The sequence below is a fragment of the Lepidochelys olivacea genome (assembly GCF_965140295.1).
Source record: "Lepidochelys olivacea isolate rLepOli2 genome assembly, chromosome: 28".
In the NCBI taxonomy this organism is placed as follows: domain Eukaryota; kingdom Metazoa; phylum Chordata; order Testudines; family Cheloniidae; genus Lepidochelys; species Lepidochelys olivacea.
In genome coordinates, this window is record NC_140438.1 from 7,265,657 (window position 1) to 7,287,861 (window position 22,205).

A 22,205-nucleotide genomic window follows, 5' to 3' on the forward strand; every position below is an offset into this window, starting at 1 on the left:
CCACTAGGCCTTGCTGCCCATCAAATCAGGATAGCCTAATTGACTCTGGCTGCTTGGCCTTGCTGCCCTGCAGAGAAGGGTGTCCCCATTGACTTGGTCCGTGGGGCCCTATTGCTCTGTGGATCAGGGCAATTCTATAGACTCCGGCCACTAGGCCTTACCCCATAACACTTGACATAACCCTGCAGTGTAGGTCAGGGGAGAGTGTGCGTGTGTGGGGAGAACCTTCAGCAAAAGGGGGAAAAGCGTCCTCCCAAGACTGCCATTTCTGCTCCTTCTGCAGAGTCCCCGGGGCAGGAGACCCCTCAGGAAAGTTTCCTTTGCAAGGCATCAATAATAAAATTGGTGAAAGTTCAGAATCAACATGGCCTGACATCAGAATTCCAATGCCCTAACCCGGAGCGAACGCGAATGGTCTGGCGTATTGAATGCAGTGCCCTGTGCCAGGCTGCAGCTGATTTGGTAGTTCTGGTGCTCAGAGAACAGGCCACAAAAAGGCCAATTCCACCCACTGTGAAAAATCAGCATGGAGCTAAGGGCAGAGCAGGGGTTTCTGCTTTCACTCCTGCTGGGGCATGCAGGGAACCCCGGGGCAAGCCTCAAAGAGCATCTGGAACTGAACTGGGGAAACCGGCCTTTCATAACAAGCAGCTCAAGTGTAGATGAACTGTTTTTTGTTTTGTTTTTTTACAATTTCTTATAACACTAAATAATCCTTCAATCCCAGTGTCACAATCCATGAAATTGCTTCAACCTTGTAGTTTGCCCAGGGCGAAACTGAACATTGCTTCACATACAAGTGGGTGGAGGTCAACCTGTCACTTTTCAAGAGGAACTGCGCACAGAAGACAAGTGTTCGCAAAAAGAAAAGGAGTACTTGTGGCACCTTAGAGACTAAGCAATTTATTTGTGTTGTGTTTCATTCCTTATGTCCTGGCGCCATCGTGTGGCCATCTCCTTTCCCCACCTTTCTGTAACAAGTTTTGGGAGTTGGCACGGAAACTGTATTTCGCCGGGAAAGATGCAGGAACAGGGGCTGCCTGCATGTACCAAACACCCATAGAATGAGGCGTCCGTCCTTGTCAAACAATCATCTCCCTCCTTCGGTTCAGTGGCCGCTACTGTTCGTTCTCCCCAGGATCGGCAGCTGCATGAGGAAACCCCTCTGTGCCAAGCAGGAAGGAACACAAAGATTTTCTTTTAAAAGGAGCAGCCGCCTTCCTTCTTGAGTCAGATGAATTTATCTTCATTTCCCGTGTCTTAGGGGAGGAGTGGAGCTGGGGCCAACTCCTGCTGGGATATAGCTCCCCTCCCCCCTTGTTCAGTCCCTGGGGGCCCCTGTCTCCGCCCAGACCTGAGATGCTGCCCCCCACTCAAACCCAGCCTCCTCATTCGCTCCCTGGCTGTCACTGCTTTGCTTGCACAGTTGACACCTTTGTGACACACTCTTTTGAAGTGCATTGGTGGTATAGTGGTGAGCATAGCTGCCTTCCAAGCAGTTGAGCTGGGTTCGATTCCCAGCCAATGCAGTACTGCATTTTGTCCCCCTTGTTTGAAATTGGTCTCATTTCAGTCACACTGTGTTATAAGCACATTATTTTATGAGAAACTGCTCCTTGTAGGAATTTGCTACTGGTAGCAGTTACTCCTACGTAAGGGACAAGCAGTGGGGCCACAGGCTGATCGAGAAGCTAAAGGAGCACTCAAGGACGACAAGGCCATTGCGGAGAAACTCAATGAATTCTTTGCATTGGTCTTCACGGCTGAGGATGTGAGGGAGAGACCAAACCTGAGCCATTCGTTTTGGGTGACAGATCTGAGGAACTGTCCCAGACTGAGGTATCATTAGAGATTTTGGAACAAATCGATAAATTAAACAGCAATAAGCCACCAGGACCAGCTGTGAAATTGCAGAACTACTAACCGTGGTCTGTAAACTATCATTTAAACCCGCTTCTGTACCAGATGACTGGAGGAGAGCTAATGTGATGCCCATTTTTAAGAAGGGCTCCCGAGGTGACCCCGGCCATGACAAGCCCGTAAGCCTGACTTCCGGGCCGGGCAAACTGTCTGAAACTCTCATAAAGAACAATATGGCCAGACACAGAGATGAACAGAATTTGTTGGGAGCCGTCAGGGGGGTTTTAGGAAGGGGGGGATCAGCCTCACCAAGCGGCTGGAATTGTCTGGGGGGGTCGACAAGCTGGGGACCGAGGGGACCCCGTCGACTCAGATTTTCAGAAACCCTTGGACAAGGGCCCTCCCCAAAGGCTCTTAGGCAAACTAAGCTGCCCGGGGGTTGCCTCCCTGAGCACCCCGGGCCCCAGCAGCCCCCGGCCCGTGTCCCGCCCCCCAGGGCGCAGCGCCCGGGGCAGGTGCGGGGTCCGGGGCGCCCCAGAGTGGCCCAGACTCCCCGGGCGGCTCTTACCAGAGCCCAGCTCCCACTCCTGGCCGGGGGGCGGGGCCACGGGAAAGGGGAGGAGCAGGGGGCGGGGCCAGGGAAGGAGAAGGAGACGTGGGTTTCGGGAAAGGGGAGGAGCAGGGGGCGGGGCCTTGGCGGAGGGGAGGAGCAGGGGGCGGGGCCAGGGAAGGAGAAGGAGACGTGGGTTTCGGGAAAGGGGAGGAGCAGGGGGCGGGGCCACGGGGAAGGGGAGGAGCAGGGGGCGGGGCCTTGGCGGAGGGGCGGAGCAGGGGGCGGAGCGGGGGGGCCGTCGCTCCTGGGGTTCGCGGGCTCAGCGGCGTCACTAGGGGAAGGGGCCGAACCCGCCCCACCCCCGCGCCAGCCGTCGCTGAGCGCTGCGCATGCGCCGCGCCCGCCGGGAGCCGGTGGAGACTCCATCTCCCAGCAGGCCCGGCGCGCCGCAGTTTCCGGGCATGCGCAGCTCGCGCCGGGGGGTGGGGGCTGTTTCCCCGCCCTTAGGCCTGCGTCCGCGGAGGGAGCCGGGACCGGGGACCGACAGCGGGTGAGTGCGGGGAGGGCCGGGACTCCCCCGCCCCCCCTCCGCGGAGCCTGGCCCGCCCCTCCCCCCGCCGTGGAGCCTCCCTTCCCCTCCCCCCCCCGTACCGCGTATGACAGGCCCCGCCCCCCTTCCCAGCGCCGCGTCCGCCCTCGCCCGTTCTATCCGTTAACGGCCCCGCGCCCCCCCCCCCGCCCGTTCTATCCGGTAACGGCCCCGCGCCCCTCCCCCCCCGCCCGTTCTATCCGTTAACGGCCCCGCGCCCCCCCCCCCGCCCGTTCTATCCGGTAACGGCCCCGCGCCCCTCCCCCCCCGCCCGTTCTATCCGTTAACGGCCCCGCGCCCCCCCCCCGCCCGTTCTATCCGGTAACGGCCCCGCGCCCCTCCCCCCCCGCCCGTTCTATCCGTTAACGGCCCCGCGCCCCCCCCGCCCGCCCGCCCGTTCTATCCGTTAACGGCCCCGCGCCCGCCCGTGGCTGGTCCCCGAGGCGCCGGCGGGCGGGGAGCCGGGGCGGGCGGGGGCGGGGGCGCGGCCTCGGGGAAGCGCTGGGCGGGGCCGTGACTCTGCGCCCCGGGGTCCCGGGGCCGGAGCCTTCGCCGCCCCGGGCAGCGGCTCCCTGTTGCGAGCCCCCCGGGGAGCCGCCTGCGCGCCCGGCTCCTGCCGGCTCTGCCCGGGGAGCGAGAGACTGGGCCGGGCTGGGGCCCGCCCTGGGCCTGCCGGGAGGGGACGTGGCGGATTTCGGCGCCTCTCCCCAGGGCAGGGATTGCGGGGGCGGGGGGGTGAAATCTCCTCTGCTCCCCCCCCCCCAAACCTGGCAACAGCCTTCTCCCCTTTTCTCCACCTGGGCGGTGTGGAGAGGAAATCCGTGTAAACTCCCTGTGTTCTCCCAAGCTGTGGGCTAGTTCTCTCTCCGCCTCAGGTTTTTCCCCATGTTCTCTCCACTGTCAGTTCACAGTCTCCTCAGACTTGGGGAGTTTTCCCACCCATTTTACCTGCCGCAGTTTCTCGTTGTGTAGGTGGGAAACTGTTGCCCTGAGCCCTTGTGGGATAGCTGCCGGAGACCTGGTAGGGTGACGCGGCGGTTGCAGGTGTCAGAGCAGCAGCCCTCTTAGTCTGTATCCGCAAAAAGGACAGGAGGACTTGTGGTATCTTAGAGACGAACCAATTTATTTGAGCATGAGCTTTCCTGAGCGACAGCCCACTTCATCGGATGCATGCCGTGTTTACAGTTACGCTGTGTTGATCTCAGTACATTGACCCTGGCTCAACATTGCTTGGGGAGCTGGTGTTACGGGTTGGCATAATGGACCGTTTACATTGGTGGAGACTAGGTTAAGTGCAGAGACACACGCAACTAAGTGCATACAATGCAGCTACACTTGCAATGCAGTGTAGACCAGGTCTTTGTAGTGTAGACCAAGCCTGTGGGGGTTTAATCCTGGTGGGAAGACCTACCTCTAATAAAATCACTGTTTTGCTGTGTGACAGAGCCTAGAATGTCAGTTTCCAGGGAAAAAGTCTGGTGGGGGGGGACTCTGTGTGTGAAATGGACAAAAGCTCCTTCTGAAAACTCTCCAATTGCTCTTTTTGCCCCGACAGACTACAGAATAACGTTGATGTTTTGCTCTGGATCGTCCCACTGTTCCACAGGAAAGGCAATGGCTGCAGCAGAGTTATCTGAGGTATGGGATTATCACGGACATGGTTGGTGGGCTGTAGCTGGAGGGAGATGGTCAATAAATGTACAGGAGGGTGGGAGCTGCTGGAGATGGGAGAGGGCAGGAAATACCCAAGGTGGGGAAAGGGAGGGAACAAATTTGACAGAATGAATTCGGATTAGGCCCCACATTGAAGGAGAAGACTCCTTGGGTTTGGGTGTGGAACTTTCCCCTATTTGTGGAACAAGAAATAACCCCTTGGCCAGGGCTACAAAAACTTCCCAGGCTCCCAGTGCTGCAGCCCGAACCAGCTGACACACTCCATAATTTGACACACTTCATTATTTACCACTATCCCAAACTTCGTGTCATCTGCAAATTTCATCAGTGATATTGTGTTCTCTTCCAAGTTATTGATAAGCAAGTTAACTAGCAACAGGCCAATAACCGATCCCCATTGGTCCCCAATAGAGAAACACCCACGTGACCCTTTCGAGTTACATTTTGAAATGTATCAGCTGGTTTTGAATCTAGTTAGTGTATGTCATGTTAATTTTGTATTGTTGTAGTTGTTTAAGTATCCTGCTGTACCAAGTCAAATATCTTAGAGAAATCAAAGTGTTTTACGTTAATGTTATTGCTTTATCCACCAAATTTCTGAACTCCTTAAAAAAAAAAAAATCCAATTAGTTTGAGAGAATCTGTTTTCCCTCAATTTATGTTGATTGGAATGAATTATATTACCCTCTTTTAATTCTTTAATAATACCCTCCTTTCCCCCCCATTATCTTGCCTGACATCAAACCTGGGGTATTACCTTGGTCATCCCTTTTACACTTTTTTTAAATATAGGGGCAACTTTAGCTTTCTTCCCGTGTTCTGGAGTTTCCTCAGTGTTCCAAGAGCTATGTAAAAGCAGCATTAATGGTCCAGAGAGCTCCTCAGCTGCTTTTTTAAAACTCTTGAATGGAAGATATCTGGAACTGCTATTTTTAAAAATGTCTGACATTAATAGCTACTATTTAACATCCTCATGAATTACTATTTTAATGAAAAGACTGTCGTTGTCATCATAAACATATCACAACATCATTTGCTTGTTTTCCCCAAATCCAGGAGAGAAATAGTCACTGAACATTTTTACTTCTTCGGTATTATTATTATTGATGTTTCTGCCCTTTCCATCTAGTAATGGGCCAATAAAATTGTTAGGATCTTTTTGTTATTAATATACTAAAATAAACACAATGCTCCTTCATATTTCCTTAATTCTGCTAGCCAGAGATTTCTCCATTTGTTTCTTTGCTTCACCTTACTAATTTTCTACAATTCTAAGCTTCTGACATTTTTCTTGTCAACTTTCTCTTCCTTCCAGGTGTTCGTTTATATATGTTATATAATTTTGTGGGAGGATATTGGGATTCCCGCCAGGAGACTGTCCCTGACCCTCCTGGGGACTCCATTTCCTGTATCAGTCTCTGGCTATTAGGTGTGTGATGAATATGAAGACCCCTGTCCCCTCTGTCCACTGGCCAGCGTGAGGGGCTCTCTTTTTCTTCCCTCAACCTGGTGCCTCCTGGCTGCTCAGGATGGGAGTGGGACTGTGCTACCATGTCATTCCCAGAGCTTCCATTTTCTTGTTCCTGCTCTCCCATGAATCCTGGGGTTGTACTAAAGTACTAAGTGTGGGGCTCTTGCTCTTTCAGGGGCCGGTGACTTTCGAGGAGGTGGCTGTGTATTTCACCGAGTCAGAGTGGGCTCTGCTGGACCCCGCTCAAAGAGCCCTCTACAGAGATGTCATGCAGGAGAACTATGAGTCTGTGGCCTCGCTGGGTAAGAATTCCTGTCCCTTTGGTTATTGGAAGCTGTGGGTTCTCTAAAGAATCTCTGTAGTGATAACTCTATACCTTTACTATTCATGCATGTGTACACTGGTTTCCATGTCTTGTCCCCCCTTGGCTTATGTCACGTCCCAGTATCATTTTTAGACATACACAAATTTTAAATGACCAATGGCACAGAAAGATTTTTTTTTAAATTATTTAATTTATCCTTATTGGATGCATTAAAGTCCAAACCCAACACTTTGCTTTCTCTCCCAGGGCTATGACCATTGGATGTGGGAATTTTGGAAATATTTCTATGATTCCAGTACATACCTCAGTTTCCCTCTGTGCTTGATATTACTATAATCTGAATGTAAAGACCAGGACACATGGGGTGTTTTAGTTACATAGCTGTCATGGAGTTCACACAGAGAGCTCTCTTGGAACTAAAGGCATGTCTACACTACAAGTGCGATGGCTGAAAGTGACCAGCCGAGAACTGTTTCGTACACCTAGCTGCGTCTAAAGTGAGGGCTAGGCTGATCTAACTATGGCTACGTCTACACTACAGAGTTTCGTCAGTGCCGTGTGTGTTGATTAAAGCAGGTTCTTCTTTGCGTGATGATCCCTATTGAATTCCACTGAGGCTAATCTGCATGCGCCATGCTCCCGGAGCTGGAGCTTTTTACAGTAGTAGTGTCTGTGGGTTCACGTGTGCGCCCTTGCATTGCCTTGTGGTTTTGCCTGCGTCTTCAGTTCCCTTTCACTGCCACATGTTCCAAGTCAGAGCTTCTGCTGTCCCCTCATCCGTGGTGATGCATTTTCTTTATTTAGTCAGGGTGTAACCTGCACAATTTAAAGCTCCCACCCCCTACCCGTTCTTGTGTATACGCAGGGACAAGAGGCCCAACTTTATCCCTCCCTAGGCTCGGGGCCAATATCCCTTCCTAGTGGTCTCCGGGTTCTACAGGTCTGCAGAGCCTGTTCACGGTGAAAGAGACTAACACAGTAATATCCTTAAACATGTGCATGTATTTATTAGCAACAAATCAATAGAATACACACGCCAAGCATCAAAGGCTCACCACTCCCAGCAAAGACAGCTGGATGTCTCCCAGTGGGCAGTCAGGATCTGCTCTCGTCCAGGGGTCTGACTTCTGTGCAGTATGGTCATGCAGGGATAAAAGACCTGGCACCTTTGGCCTTGAGCTGCATCTCGGAGTTTAGTTACAATGAGCATGTCTTCTGACCCTCATTATATAGTTAAAATGAGGATTTCTCTTATCTGTGCTTTAACCAATTACTTTACTATCCAATCATTTTCACTATACAGAGGTTCACATGCCTAAGACTGCCTACACATTAGCTCTTTTTTTTTCAAAGTTAGTTAAAACTTCTCAAGGTCTACTTATCTCTATGCTTTGTTAGTGGAATACACTGTCAGGGTAGAATTGCTTAACCAGCAGTAGACCAGGACACTCTGCCTATTGAAAGTACACTTTCTAACTATTTGCGATTTCTTTAGCAACAGCAAAACTTCTTACTTTTTATTATCAGACAGAAACTGCAGAAACTCAAGGCTAACTTATCCATTCTCTCGACTTTGTGAATATCTATCTCCAATTCATAGGGCTGCAGCTAATACTTTTCTGTTTGCCTATGACAAGGCCGAATTCCCCGACTCTGTAGTTTTGTTTGCAATTTATGGTGGCTGAGCCTACAAGATGGCTGTGGGTTATGCTAGGTCCAGGCCTCTCATTACAAGGACTTGGTTTTATGTAGTAGTTTTCTGGTTTCTGAACGTTTCGTAGGATTAAGGACTGGGGACGCCATTCTGGCAGTTTCCCACCAAACAATCCCCAACTCCCCACTTCACCCCCAGCAGCTGTGTCTGGGTACTCTCTATAGTCAGGCTTTTCCTGGTTTCTATAGTGATTTTTCTTGTTTCTGAAAGTTCCGCAAGGCTCAGGATGCAGTTCCCCTCCAAACCTTCCCCCCTCTCTCCCTTCAGCACCCAGGTTGGGATGCTGGATTATAACTAAGAGGACAGGATTCAGTGTCATTTGTTCTCCCTCAACAACGAGCACCAATGCTGTCTGTACTGCTTGTGGGAAACCCACACCACATCCGGGTGCAGCATCTATCTCTACTTCCCTGCCTGTATGCAGGAAGACAGAGCCCCTCTCCCCCTCTCCCCTGCAAGAAGCACCTTGTGGAGGTCACCACTGGGCCACAGTCAAATCCTGGCCATGGAACACCCCAGTACATCGGACTGAATCCAGGAGCTACTGGTACCTGAGTCCCTGGGCACCAGCGCTGCAACAGCAGGATTAACCGGTTTGGCCATATGGGAGCTTGTGGCCCCAATAGTCGTCTTCATAACAGTCCTGTTCAACATGGGAATCCTCTCCTGTAGCACAGACCTGTCCTTCGCCAAGCAGGCATTTGAAACAGGGATCAGCCCGGCCCTGATGGTACTGCCAGATCCGGAGGGATTTCTCCCATCATCCTGAGGCGAGGCGGTGTCATCGACTCTCTCCTTCCCCCAGACTACTGCTGTCAGTTTCAAGAGCTGCTAGGAAGGATACCTCATGCTCTTGAAATACCATTGGAGGAAGTGCAGCACACGCAGCACCACCTGCTGGACATTTTGCACGCATTGGTACTGGCCGGGGTGGCCCTATCAAAGGAGGGCACTCTCCAACAGACACACACTGTTAGATGGCACAAAGAAAAGAGGTACAGTGTGCTTCCCCCGCCCCCACCCCCAAGGGTTCCAAGTTTCTAGTCTCTCATCCTCTGCCCAATTCCCTGGTGATTCAGGCTGCTATGCAGTGAGCTAAACAACAGCACCCACGCTCCACCCCAGCTGACAATGAGGGCAAGAGACTGGACCTTATGGGTTGAAAGGTTTTCTCCTTGGACGGCCTCCGGTTATGGATCTTGAACTTCCTGGCAGTGATGGCCAAGTACGACTTCTTACAGTGTGGACATATGGCAAATGAGCTTCCTCAACAGTATCATGCCCAATTCCTATCAAGTATAGAGGAAGGCAAGTTGGTCACAAAGTCCATACTTCAGGCTGCGGTTGATTCAGCTGCGGTTGATTCAGCAGACACATCCTTGCGCATTTTGGCAACTGTAATCGTCATAAGGAGGGAATCTTGGTTTCCCTAGAGAAGTTCAGAATATGATCAAAGATCTCCCTTTTGATGAATCACACCTCTTCAATCAAAAGACGGATGACCCCTTGTACTCACTGAAAGATTCCATAGCCTCTCTGCGATCCTTAGGCATATATACATCAGCACCAAAGCAAACGTGTTATCACCTGCCATCTTCTCACAGTGTTACAGAATCCCCAGTTTTACCACCAACAGGCCTATGAACCTCCTCAGAAACATCCTATAGTCCACAGATCCCATCCACCTGTTCCGACAGAGCAGTCCTCCACACAACACCGTCTGCCCTTAAGCTATATTTCTGAATGCAAGCAGAGAGCCGTCTCACTTCTCCTGCATCCCAAATTTCTACCAAAGGTGGTTTCCTGCTTCTATTTCAACCTACCTGCTTTCCCGAATCACATGCTTTGAATGAGGAACAGCAGCTTCACTCCCTGGATGTACGTCGGGCCCTGGTCTTTTACTTACAAAGGACAAAGTCATTCCAGAAATCTCCTCGGCTATTTGTCGCCATAGCAGAGAGAATTAAAGGGCAGGCCATATCCACACAGAGAATCTCGAAGTGGGTCTCAGGGTGAATTGAGCTCTGTTATCAATTGTCAGGATGGTCCCAACCAGGTGGGATATGGGCCCGTTCCACAAGAGAGCCAGCATCGATTACCGCCACGCTCCGTGACGTGCCCCTTATGGACATATGTAAGGTGACCACATGGAGTTGGATACACATCTTTTCTTCTCATTATGCTACAAAGTGTGGCAGTGTATACATTCCAGTGTAGGCATAATTCATGTCTTTACTGCAAACTTAACTCGACATCCAACTGCCACAGTTATTAAGTTGGTTGTGCATGTCCACACCACACTCCTTGTGTTGGTGGAGTGCATCCTCATAGCAGTGCTTGCATTGATGTAGAGAGCAGTGCAACTCGCCTCAGGGGTTTTTGGGAAGGGCTTGCAATGCCTCATGGGACCAAAACATTCTCACAGGAGTGACTGGAATCATGGCTTCAACATCCAATGATGCAGTTTTCTCCACTGATTTCATCTGCAGCCCACAGTATTTTGCGCCTTTTTTTCAAAAGGCTGGCATAGCCTTGGGTATGCTATCTCCAGAGAAGCATGGACTCCACTCAGCTGTGCACTATTGTGGTGAGCGTTGCAAACACCACACGTGTCTTATCCTATAGGATATTTCCAGAGCTGTGTCACATTCTGTGCTGCAGTTCCTCTCAATGTCCTTCAAATAGCACTGCTGGAAACAATGGAACAAAAGTTTCCGGTTGCTGTCGGCAGCTGCCCTGCAGCTGAATATGATGGAGTGCTGGTTCTGGTCCCGAGAAACAAGCACTGACCGGTGGGATTGCATCTTTGTGCAGGTATGGGATTACGAGCAGAGACTGCAGAACTTTTGTATGTGCAAGGCCACTTTCCAGGAACTGTATGTGGAGCTCTCCCCAGCCCTGAATTGCAGGGATGTGAAACTGAGACCTGCTCTGACAGTGGAGAAGCAAGTGGTGATTACTGTGTGGAAGCTTGCAACTCCAGATTGCTACTAGTCATTGGGGAATCAATTAGAAGTGGGTAAGTCCACCGTGGGGGTTGCTGCGATCCAAATAGGCAGGGCCATTAAACGCCTTCTGCAAAGAAGAATAGTGCCTCGGGGCAATCTGCAGGACATACTGAATTGTTTTGCCGCAATGGGGTTCCCTAACTGCAGTGCGGTGATAGATGGCCTGCATATCCCTATCTTGGCACCAGACCACGTTGCCACAGAGTACATAAACAGAAAGGAAAACTTTTCTATGGTGTTACAAGCGCTGGTGGATCACTGGGAACATTTTACTGACATGAACGTGGGATGGTCTGGGAAGGTGCATGATGCGCACGTCTTTTAAGAACACAGGTCTGTTCAGAAAGTTGCAAGCAGGGACTTTCTTTCCAGACTGCAAAAGCACCCTTGGGGGCATTGAAATGCCAATGGTGATATTGGGAGACGCAGCCTATCCCTTATTCCTGTGGCACATGGAGCCGGACGCCTGGACAGCAGTAAAGATCGGTTCAATAATAGGTTCAGCAAGTACAGAATGGTGGGTGAATGTGCCTTTGGCCATTTGAAGGGTCACTGGTGCATTTTGCTCACTAGGTTAGACCTCTGTGGGCGGGAAAAACATCTCCCATGATTATAGCTGCTTGTTGTTTGCTTCATAATATATGTGAAGCAAAGGGCGAGAAGTTTCCACAGACGATCCACCTCCACACCCCACCCCATCTGCTAATTTTGAGCAGCCAAATACCAGGGCTATAAGAAGAGCTCAGGGTGGACAATGTGTCTCAGGGAGGGATTGAAACTCATTTTAGTAATGACCCACAATAATGTGCGCTGCTATTCTGTATCATTCCTACCCATAGTCTGAACCTTGCTGTGATTGCTGTGCTTTGTTCTCGTGCACATCCCTCCACCTCCCCTCACCCCGTGCTTTGAATGAATAAAGATGATTTCATTTTCAAGACATACTTTTATTGCACACAGATGTAAACACTGAAAGATCTGTCTAAGAATTAACCTTGGAAAGATGATGGAATAAAATTGGGAGTGGGAAAAACACATACATTCTCTCTATAAAAGTACAGCGGCCTTGCCTGTCATACATCAGCACATGTGCAGCTGTTGTTCTTGACACCCTCCTCTGGGGTTGAGTGGAAGGGATATTGCAGTGCCCCCTTTGCCTAGTGGAACGTGAGGTGGGGGAGTAGAGTGATGTTGGAATGTTGCTCTGCAGGGGCCGAAGAGGGAGTCAAACCTCAGGGTTTTTTTCCCGAAGGTCAACCAGATGTTTGTTCCTTCAGAATCTCCAGCTTCTCTTGCAGTGGGCCATGCTCTTTCTCTTGGGATGCTCACCTGCTCGCCATGTCCTTTTTTCTGAGAGCAGTCCTCCACACCCTTTGCTGTGTCCACTGTTCCAGAGGCATTCGTTATCTCATATTCTTTTGTCTCCATCTTGTCTGGGAGAGCCTCTCTGCCGGTGTGGAGGAAGAGCTGAAGGCCACACTTCCAGCTATAACACATCCAGAGCACAAAGGAACCACTGTCAGGACAGACCCAGGATGTAGTGCAGGATTTCTATAGAGAAATCACTCCACTGAATCCATGCCAGTATAAAGCATAACATTTTCATTTCTACAAGGTATTTATTGAGCCGGTCTGCTGTCCCAGCTATGGTGAGTATGGCATGGGGGCAGGGGCACCAGACCATCTGCAGCGGGAGGGGAGCCACCTGTGGCGGAACCAGAGGTGGCCAGGGGACCATGCTCACCTCCCCTTTGTAATATGGATGTTGTCTGGAGGCTGGGAACCAGGCTTCCCCATCCCAAACTGCAAGCCTTGGCAGAAGTGGCTTGGGGGGGGGGGTGCTTGTGCTGGTGTGTGGCCACTACAACATTTTCCTCCCCCAGCCCCCACCCTCTGTTTCCACTGCTGCTCTCCGGTGCCTCAAGCTTGCTGTTTCTGAGGTCAGTGCTGACCCCTGCCACCCAAACTAGGGTCAGGTTTTGTGAAGGATGAGGGAAGGGGCAGTAAATCACAAGGAGGGATTGCAGCACCTCCTGAAATATGTAGTCTTTGCTCTGTCTTGGTCACTTTCTGATCTGGCAGAGGCACTCCGCCAGTGTGCAGGGGGTTCCCCTGAAGGCCATATCTGCAGAAGCACAACAATTACATGGACATATTATTCTTAGTTCACACACAGCATCAAATCATTACAGTAAAATGCATCTCTTGTAACATACCAAGCACACAGCAACACAGTCATGTACATTTCTATCCCCTCACCCACTTCCACGCTAAACAAAGCAAAGGAAGGTTGGCCATCATAACCATGCAACATCAACTCAAAAAATCACTTCCCAGGGGTTTCCTCTCTTGCTTCTTGCTCACTGGAGTGGAATTCCTGGGACTGGCTAGACACCTCCGGAATGGAGTAGAGTTCCTGACTCGCCATCCCACATAGTGTGTAGCCCACGGCTACATCTCCATCTGCTAACTCCACCTCCTCATCCATGACTTTGTTGTCAGGGTTAGGTTCACTTGACTCTGCGTTCAGCCACGCCATGCATATGAGTGGTGGCAGCATCTACCCATCAAGGTTACTTAAAAAAAGTAAATTTTATTAAAAACAAAAAGAAAGAAAATACATCTGGAACTTAGGCTTTTGCTTGATTTTAAAAGAGCAATTCCAAAAATCAAGCACCCAAAATAGCTTTCTTGGGGGTTCAGCTTAAAGGTTACAAGCAAACAAAAACATCTGGAAAAAAAAAAGGAGTACTTGTGGCACCTTAGAGACTAACAAATTTATTTGAGCATAAGCTTTCGTGAGCTACAGCTCACTTCATCTGGGGTTAGCACAGAGGAGTCTGCAAGCCAATGAGAAATAAAAGAAATAAACCTGATCGCGTCTAGCTAAACATTCTGATCTATGGACACATTGGAGTTCAGATAAGTAGTTCTAGGCATGATCTGATGACTTATAATCATACCTGGCTTAGCTGCGTATAGCATGGCTGCTCTGACCCTTCAGCCCAGAGAGAACAGACAAAGGGAAAGTTTCTTGCCCAATTTTAAAAAGTTCTCCCTTTCCATTGGTCAAGTGCCCACTTTTTTTCTTTACCTGGGGGACTTTTTAACCCTGTACAGGTAAAGCAAGTAAAGAACAGCTACCAGGAGGGATTTTACAGCTAACTTGCTGGCTGGGTGTCCATCAAAGTAGCTATCCCCCCACTTTATTTATTACAATAGCCAAAAGGAAGTTTTCCCTCCAATTTTAAAAAGTTGTAGCCCTCCCATTGGCTCTTGTGGTCAGGTGCCCACTCCTTTCCTTTTACCTGTGGGCTTTTTTAACCTTTTACAGGTAAAGCAAGCAGAGAACAGCCACCAAGAGGGACTTTATAGCTAACTGGCTAGCTGGGTGTCCATAAAAGGGAGCTACTCCCCCTTCCCCTGCTTCATTTATCAGAGCCCTACACAGTTGGTAAACAAAGCAGGTATAGCTACCAGGCCTCGATGGAGATGTCTTTTCTTCTCTTCTCAGGCACTTGGTCTGTCAAATGTCCCCCCAAAGCAGGGTGTTGGCTACCTGGAGATCCTCTGGTCCAAAAGTCCTTCGTAGCAAGGTTTTGTCTACCCTGCCTGTTCTACAGCATCACAGGCCTCTTCAGATATTAATTGGGAACTGCTAATATACCTGTCATATTCTTAGTACTTACACCACTCGCTCTCAAAGAAGTCGCATGCCCCCGAAATATGCCCTGTGGGCATTTCATTACTTGTTTTCCTAATTAATATTTTTGGAAGAGGGCTAAAGAGAGACAGAGACCAAAGATCACTTGGTGTATACTTTCTCATCAATCATTCCCTCGAGCTGTTAAGGTGGTGCAATCCCAAAGGGTCATCTTGATCCAGGTCAGTTAGTACCATGCTCACCGTTCAGGTGTTTTCTGTGCATTTACTTAGTGAGCTGGCCATCAACTGACCATGACCAAAGTTCCAGCTAACTCTCACACACACACACACACACCCTGGTTGTAACCATTCATAATCCATAGTTGTGTCAGCATTCAAGTGCAATTTCAGCATACCATCTGATACTAAGAGAACCCTGCTCCCAGAATCCTTTAGCAAATTCAGACGTCTCCAGCCTTACTACATTCATATTAAGTCATTCATAATAATTCAGCACCATCCCAACAAATATGACTGATAATATTCACTGTCCTGCTGCTTTGAGCAAAGGAAGCTGGCCTAGGGATGTTACTCCTTAAAATAAACTGGGGTTAAACAGAACCTTTGTGACAAGATGTGAGTGAAAGCACCCCTGTAATCACACCCTACACACCACTGTAATAGCCTTTGTACAAAATATGCCTTGTGAGGTATCACTTGAAAACCAATAACTTACTGGTCAATAATTCAGTGAAATTTATGTAACAAAGTTGTATGTAAAGTTATGAATTCCCCCTGTATGATAGGTTTCAGAGTAGCAGCCGTTTTAGTCTGTATTTGCAAAAAGAAAAGGAGTACTTGTGGCACCTTAGAGACTAACAAATTTATTTGAGCATGATGATGTTAGTAGATGTTCAAACTGACACAGCCATGACTAGGTAAAAGTTGTTAACCCAGTCTAACCTAAACAACGGAATGTGTATTTACCTCAATTTGCATATAAGTAATAGGGTCCTTGAGACAGCAAGAGGAGGAAATGGCAGGAGCCAAGGCAAATTTGCATTCAGCATACACAGGAGAGAAGAATGAGCCTGGCTCCACCTTCACCGCTAGACTCCATGTCACCTTCTTTGCTGTTTGAATAAACTTTGCTTTGAGGGGCAATCCTGAGTAGAATCCACTTCAAAGGGTGACCGCACTATAAAAGTGAGGGGCAAAACCACCCCAAGGTACTTCTTAGGTGAAAGAGAGAAAGGAAGAAGACAAAGGAACCAGCCCTTTGACTCTGGTGGAGATCCTGACCTGACAATTTGCTCAACCGTGGGCACACGTGCTCAGGATTTTACCTTGAACAAAGTTGTGCTTGTTAAGTTTTAGAAAGCATTTTTATCTTTATTTCTCTTGTAACCATTTCTAACTTTTAATATTTATGCTTCTACTCACTTAAAATCTCTTTGTAATTAAATAAACTTGTTTTATTTGTAATCAAAACTAACCCAGTGTTGTGTTTTAAATTGAACTGTTTAGTAACTCCAGTTAAAGTAGCAAATTCTTGAATATTGGTCCCTTGAGGGGCAACGGACCTCTCAGATGTGAACTGTCCAGGAGAGGGCTGGCCAGTGCAGAACACACATTTTGGGGAAAAGGACTGGGAGTATGTTGGGGCCACCCTGCACATAGTTACCAAGGCTGGTGGAGGCCAAAGTGGGACTGGACTGTTTCTCACAGGCTGCTGGGTCAGGGCTGTAGCCTTCCACAAACACTCAGGGTGTGACCAGCATGCTGGTAAGCTGTTTGTCAGCGGCCCAGGTTGGGAGCTACAACACCAAAGCAATGTGAGGCATCCAGGATTACAGGGCAGGTGGTGACACAACCTTTCGGAGGTCTGGATTGCACACCCAGAATGTGACATAAGTTTCCCACAAATTCAATTCATCTTGCTTGTTTTCTGTCACTTGTGCAGGGTTTCCAGTTTCCAAACCTGATGTGATCTCCTGCCTGGAACGAGGGGAGGAGCCATGGGTCCCAGACCTCCAGGACTCTGAGGAAAGAGAGACCCCGAGAGATACCTGCACAGGTATCAGTTAAACCAGCACCAAATCTGTCCCTGAATTAAGGAAATATTTGGGATTCCTACTAAGCCCTTGTGAGCTGTCTGAATTCAGGATTGTTTTCAGGAGATGTGGCATCCTCATGGCAGACTTCACTTACGGCTTCCTACCTGTCCTGACTCATGCCTGACAGTAGCTCCCTCTCCAGTCTACTTTCTCCCTGTATGTTTGGTTGAGATTTAGACCCAGAATTGATCCCCTCCTCTTTCTCCTGTGGGGAAAGGCTTGGGGGAGATTCAGCTCTTTCTTTGTTTGATCTCTCTGTCACTTACTTTTGTTTGTTCCCCCCTTTCTTCCACTCCTCTCTCTGAGGTTCCCTTTTTTTCTGGCAAAGGAAAGTGACTTATGTCTGGTTTCTCTCTATCCTAGCAGATGATGGGATGGTGAATGAGAATGAGAATCCTCAACAAGACGATTCTGAGCAAGTAGAAGCACATGAGACGTTATCGGAAAGATCCAAAGGGAATGTTTCCTCGAATTGTGCGCAGGCAAATGCCTGTGAGAGTCAGCACAGAGCAGAAGAAAAGTTCAGTAGAGGCTCAGACCTTATTAGACATGAGAGAATAGACACTGGGGGAACACCGTACATCTGCCTGGAGTGTGGGAAAACCTTCAAACATAACTCAGTCTTTATCATACATCAGAGAATCCACACTGGAGAGAGACCATACATGTGCCCTGTGTGTGGGAAAAGCTTCAGTCGCAGCTCAAACCTTATCACACATCACAGGATCCACACAGGGGAGAAACCCTACACTTGCCATGAGTGTGGGAAAAGCTTCAGTCGGAGCTCAGAGCTTAGGATACATAGGAGAATCCACACAGGAGAAAGACCCTACACTTGCTGTGAGTGTGGGAAAAACTTCATTCGGAGCTCAGAGCTTAATAAGCACCAGAGAATCCACACTGGAGAGAGACCCTACAGATGTACTGAATGCGGGAAAGACTTCATTTATAGCTCACAGCTTGTCACGCATCAGAGAATCCACACTGGAGAGAGACCCTACTCGTGCCCTGAGTGCGGAAAAGGGTTCACTTCTAGCTCACAGCTTGTCTCGCATCAGAGAATCCACACTGGAGAGAGGCCCTACTCATGCCCTGAGTGCGGGAAAAGCTTCAGTTCTAACTCACAGCTTGTCTCACATCGGAGAATCCACACAGGGGAGAGATCCTATCCATGCCCTGTGTGTGGGAAAAGCTTCACTCATCGTTCACAGCTTATCACACATCAGAGAACCCACACGGGAGAGAAACCCTACACATGTCCTGAGTGTGGGAAGAGCTTCAGTCGGAGCTCAAACCTCATCATGCATCATAGAATCCACACAGGGGAGAAACCCTACACTTGCCTTGAGTGCGGGAAAAGCTTCAGTCGGAGCTCAGAGCTGATCAGACATCAGAGAATCCACACAGGAGAGAGACCTTACACGTGTCCAGAGTGCAGGAAAAGTTTCACTCGGAGCTCAGATCTTAGTAAGCACCAGAGAATCCACACTGGAGAGAGGCCCTACAGATGCCCTGAGTGCGGGAAAGGCTTCCGTTATAGCTCACATCTTGTCTCACATCGGAGAATCCACACAGGAGAGAGGCCCTACTCATGCCCTGAGTGTGGGAAAAGCTTCAGTGATAGTTCACAGATGATCACACATCAGAGAAGCCACACAGGGGAGACCCCCTACACATGTCCTGAGTGTGGGAAAGGCTTCAGTTGGCACTCAAACCTTATCACACATCAGAGAATCCACACGGGAGAGAAACCCTACACATGTCCTGAGTGTGGGAAAAGCTTCAATCGGAGATCAAACCTTGCCGCACATCACAGAATCCACACAGGGGAGACACCCTATAGCTGCCCTGCGTGTGGGAAAAGCTTCAGTCGGAGCTCAGAGCTCATCATACATCAGAGAATTCACACAGGAGACAGACCCTACACTTGCTGTGAGTGTGGGAAAAGCTTCATTCGGAGCTCAGAGCTTATCATACATCAGAGAATCCACACTGGAGAGAGACCCTATAGATGCCCTCAGTGCGATAAAGGCTTCAGTTATAGCTCACAGCTTGTCTCGCATCAGAGAATCCACACAGGAGAATAACACTATATTTGTATTCAGTAGGGCTACCCAAAGATTTTTTGTTTCTTTTTTGTTGTGGGTTTTTTGGTTGGTTGGTTGTTTTTTTAATGGCTAATTCCCACATATTGGTCTTTAAGGTTGATTGCACCATTTCCTTTACTGTCGTCTCTCAGCTCCCCTCAGGTGAGTTGCTGTCTTCTACCTTTTGCAGTTCACCTTACTTTGGGGTGAATCCTGTGATCCTTTTTTTCAACTCTTTAATTTTATGAGTTATGGGAGTGTGTGTCCCTCCAGGCAGAAATGTCCATCAGTCCGAGTTGGGAGAGAGAGGGTTGACCTCATCTAGCTACAGTGAGATAAAAACTATCTGTGCCTTACCTGCACTAGAACTGTACATTGAGTTAGGCCATGTCTACACTACCACTTATGTCAGCAAAACTTACGTCGCTCAGGGGTGTGAAAAAAGCCCACGCTCCTGAGTAACATAAGTTTTGCCAGCATAATGGGCAGCGTGCACAGCGCTATGTCGACGGTAGAGTTTCTCCCACCGATATAGCTACTGCCGCTCATTGACGGTGGTTTAATTGTGTCAACGGGAGAGCTCTCTCCCACCAGCATAGAGCAACTACACAAGAGATCTTACACCAGCATGGCTGCATCAGTACAGCTGTGCCACTATAAGGTCTCTAATGTAGACACCGCCTAAATTGCTCAAATTAGCTATCTTGATGTAAAAACACAACTCTTTTCAGGGCAGACATAACCCAGGTGCAATGGTTGTGGTTAGCTTTCCCCTTGTGCTGACCTGATCTCCATCACTCTTCAGCCTGGGCTACACTGCAGGGGCGGGGGTTGAACTAAGATACACAACTTCAGCTATGCTATTTGTGTAGCTGAAGTCAAAGTATCTTAATTCAACTTACCTGGCCGTCCTCACGGTGGCGAGTCGACCACGGCAGCTCCCCCGTTGACTCTGCTTACTTTTCCTGCCGAGGTGAAGTACAGGCATCAATTCGGGGATCAATCTGTATCCCATATCAAGGTTCCTTCCCCACTCTGAACTCTAGGGTACAGATGTGGGGACCTGCATGAAAAACCCCCTAAGCTTATTTTTACCAGCTTAGGTTAAAACTTCCCCAAGGTACAAACTATTTTACCTTTAGCCCCTGGACTTTATTGCTGCCACCACCAAGCATCTAACAAATATATAACAGGGAAAGAGCCCACTTGGAAACGTCTTTCCCTCCAAAATCCTCCCAAAACCTACACCCCCTTTCCTGGGGAAGGCTTGATAAAAATCCTCACCAATTTGCACAGGTGAACACAGACCCAAACCCTTGGATCTTAAGAACAATGAAAAATCAATCAGGTTCTTAAAAGAAGAATTTTAATTGAAGAAAAAGTAAAAGAATCACCTCTATACAATCAGGATGGTAAATACCTTACAGGGTAATCAGATTCAAAACATAGAGAATCCCTCTAGGCAAAACCTTAAGTTACCAAAAGACACAAAAACAGGAATAAACATTCCATTGAGCACAACTTATTTTATCAGCCATTTAAACAAAACAGAATCTAACGCATATCTAACTAGATTGCTTATTAGCCCTTTACAGGAGTTCTGCATTCCTGCTCTGGTCCCCGCAAAAAAAAAAAAAACACAGACAGAGAGGACCCTTTGCCCCCCCCCCCCAGGTTTGAAAGTATCTTGTCTCCTCATTGGTCATTTTGGTCAGGTGCCAGCGAAGTTATCTTAGCTTCTTAACCCTTTACAGGTGAAAGGGTTTTTCCTCTGTCCAGGAGGGATTTAAAGGTGTTTACCCTTCCCTTTATATTTATGACAGGTGCCAAGGCCCTTTTCAGTTTGAGGAGGCTAGCTATTAGAGCATGTCCATTTAACCCTCAGACTAGGCTGTGGAAACCTTCAGAACTTTTATTTTTTGTGTCACATGAAGCCGTGTTCTCAGCTCTCTGTGCTTAGGTATCATGCTCTGATCCTAAATCAGACTCGTTGGGGCTGGAAATGAGTGTCACAGACCTACAGGGGGAATTTGAAAGGATCCCAAACAGATTAACCTTTCTGTGCTTTAATCCTTGTTTCTGTCTATTGGCAAAGTTGCTTTCAGGATTTTTCCAGCTGAGCTGGGATTGTTTCCAGGTGGGAAGGTTGGCTGATATTCCCCATTATGATAATTCTAAAACCTTTGTAACTAGCATGACAGAATAGTAATGAGGTGATGCTGAGTGAAGAAGGTTTGAATGGATCAGAGGACAGCGCAATAGGAAAATCTGTTCTAATTTTGGCATCATGAGAGTAAGATGTTCTGGAGTTTCATTTTATATGATACTGATACTGTCTTATTCTCTTGTGTGTTTTGGGTTTCTCTTTCCTGAGGGCATTTGATAACAACTGGACTTTAGTTTCTTTATGATAGGGTGAAGTTCAGTTTTTTGGTGGAGTTTGAGACAAATGACCATTTACTAAAACAATAATTTCTTTTCATGTATGTCTATTTTTCCACTCCTCCATTATGACATGGAGGAAGTTCAAGAGCAGTTCAGTCATCAGGAATGAGTACTCAAAGCTATTGGATTTGCTACCACAGAAACAGTAGCATTTTAAAAATTCTACATCTAACTAAGGAATGGAATTGAATAACAATGTGATCATATAGTTTGGGTCAATATTGTCTTAGAGGATTCAATACTCCACAGTAAGTGACTTGGAACTCAGCAAAATGCCCATGTATTTGGGTCACAAGGCAGTTGTGGCCCAGACCTAACAGGAGGTGTCTTCTGAAGATCTCTCTTTCATAATCAAGTGCATATTGTGTATTATTTCAGAACACAGTTCCTACCTATGTAGAGATGGAGAAAATGGAAGTGGTATTTTTGCTGAGTTTACACCTTATAGATGCTGCAAATATGTATAAAATAAAATCCGTTGTGAGTGTGAGCTGCAGCAGTCGATCTATTTTTAATAGATACCCCACCTTTGGTAACTTACACGGCTTGTGAACCAGGCCCATATCTGTGCCACCAGATTAATAAATAAACTGGGCATGCCTGGTTGGGGAAGTGATTCCTCACTCTATGACTACTGAAATTTTCTGTGATGTGGTAAAGTAGTCTACTCCAGAGAAGTAAAGTTACCCTGACCATGGCTAAGGATTAGACTAGTTT

General features: G+C 48.3%; 1 protein-coding gene across 4 annotated transcripts; it reads left to right on the plus strand.

Moving 5' to 3' along the window:
• Positions 1 to 2,897: 2,897 nt before the first annotated feature.
• On the plus strand, positions 2,898 to 21,978 carry LOC311514103 (uncharacterized protein). 4 transcript variants are annotated; one of them, XM_084616479.1, is made up of 5 exons: positions 2,898 to 2,963; positions 4,558 to 4,640; positions 6,323 to 6,449; positions 16,803 to 16,916; positions 17,320 to 21,978. In XM_084616479.1, the coding sequence occupies exons 2-5, from the start codon at positions 4,575 to 4,577 to the stop codon at positions 19,041 to 19,043; spliced, it is 2,031 nt and encodes a 676-aa protein (XP_084472605.1). In that variant the 5' UTR covers positions 2,898 to 2,963; positions 4,558 to 4,574; the 3' UTR covers positions 19,044 to 21,978. The 4 variants fall into 4 exon arrangements, with proteins under 4 accessions (XP_084472605.1, XP_084472604.1, XP_084472603.1 ...); XM_084616478.1 differs by lacking the exon at positions 2,898 to 2,963 and adding an exon at positions 3,739 to 4,186; XM_084616477.1 differs by lacking the exon at positions 2,898 to 2,963 and having other exon boundaries at positions 3,741 to 4,640; positions 17,323 to 21,978.
• The last annotated feature ends 227 nt before the right edge of the window (positions 21,979 to 22,205 follow it).

Bases quoted from the DNA above. Each gene is read 5' to 3' on its own strand.
- LOC311514103 (XM_084616476.1), top strand. From the start codon at position 4,455: ATGTCAGTTTCCAGGGAAAAAGTCTGGTGGGGGGGGACTCTGTGTGTG. The intron at 4,641-6,322 runs GTATGGGATTAT...TTGCTCTTTCAG, and splicing joins CTGCAGCAGAGTTATCTGAG to GGGCCGGTGACTTTCGAGGA. The intron at 16,917-17,319 runs GTATCAGTTAAA...TCTCTATCCTAG, and splicing joins CCCGAGAGATACCTGCACAG to CAGATGATGGGATGGTGAAT.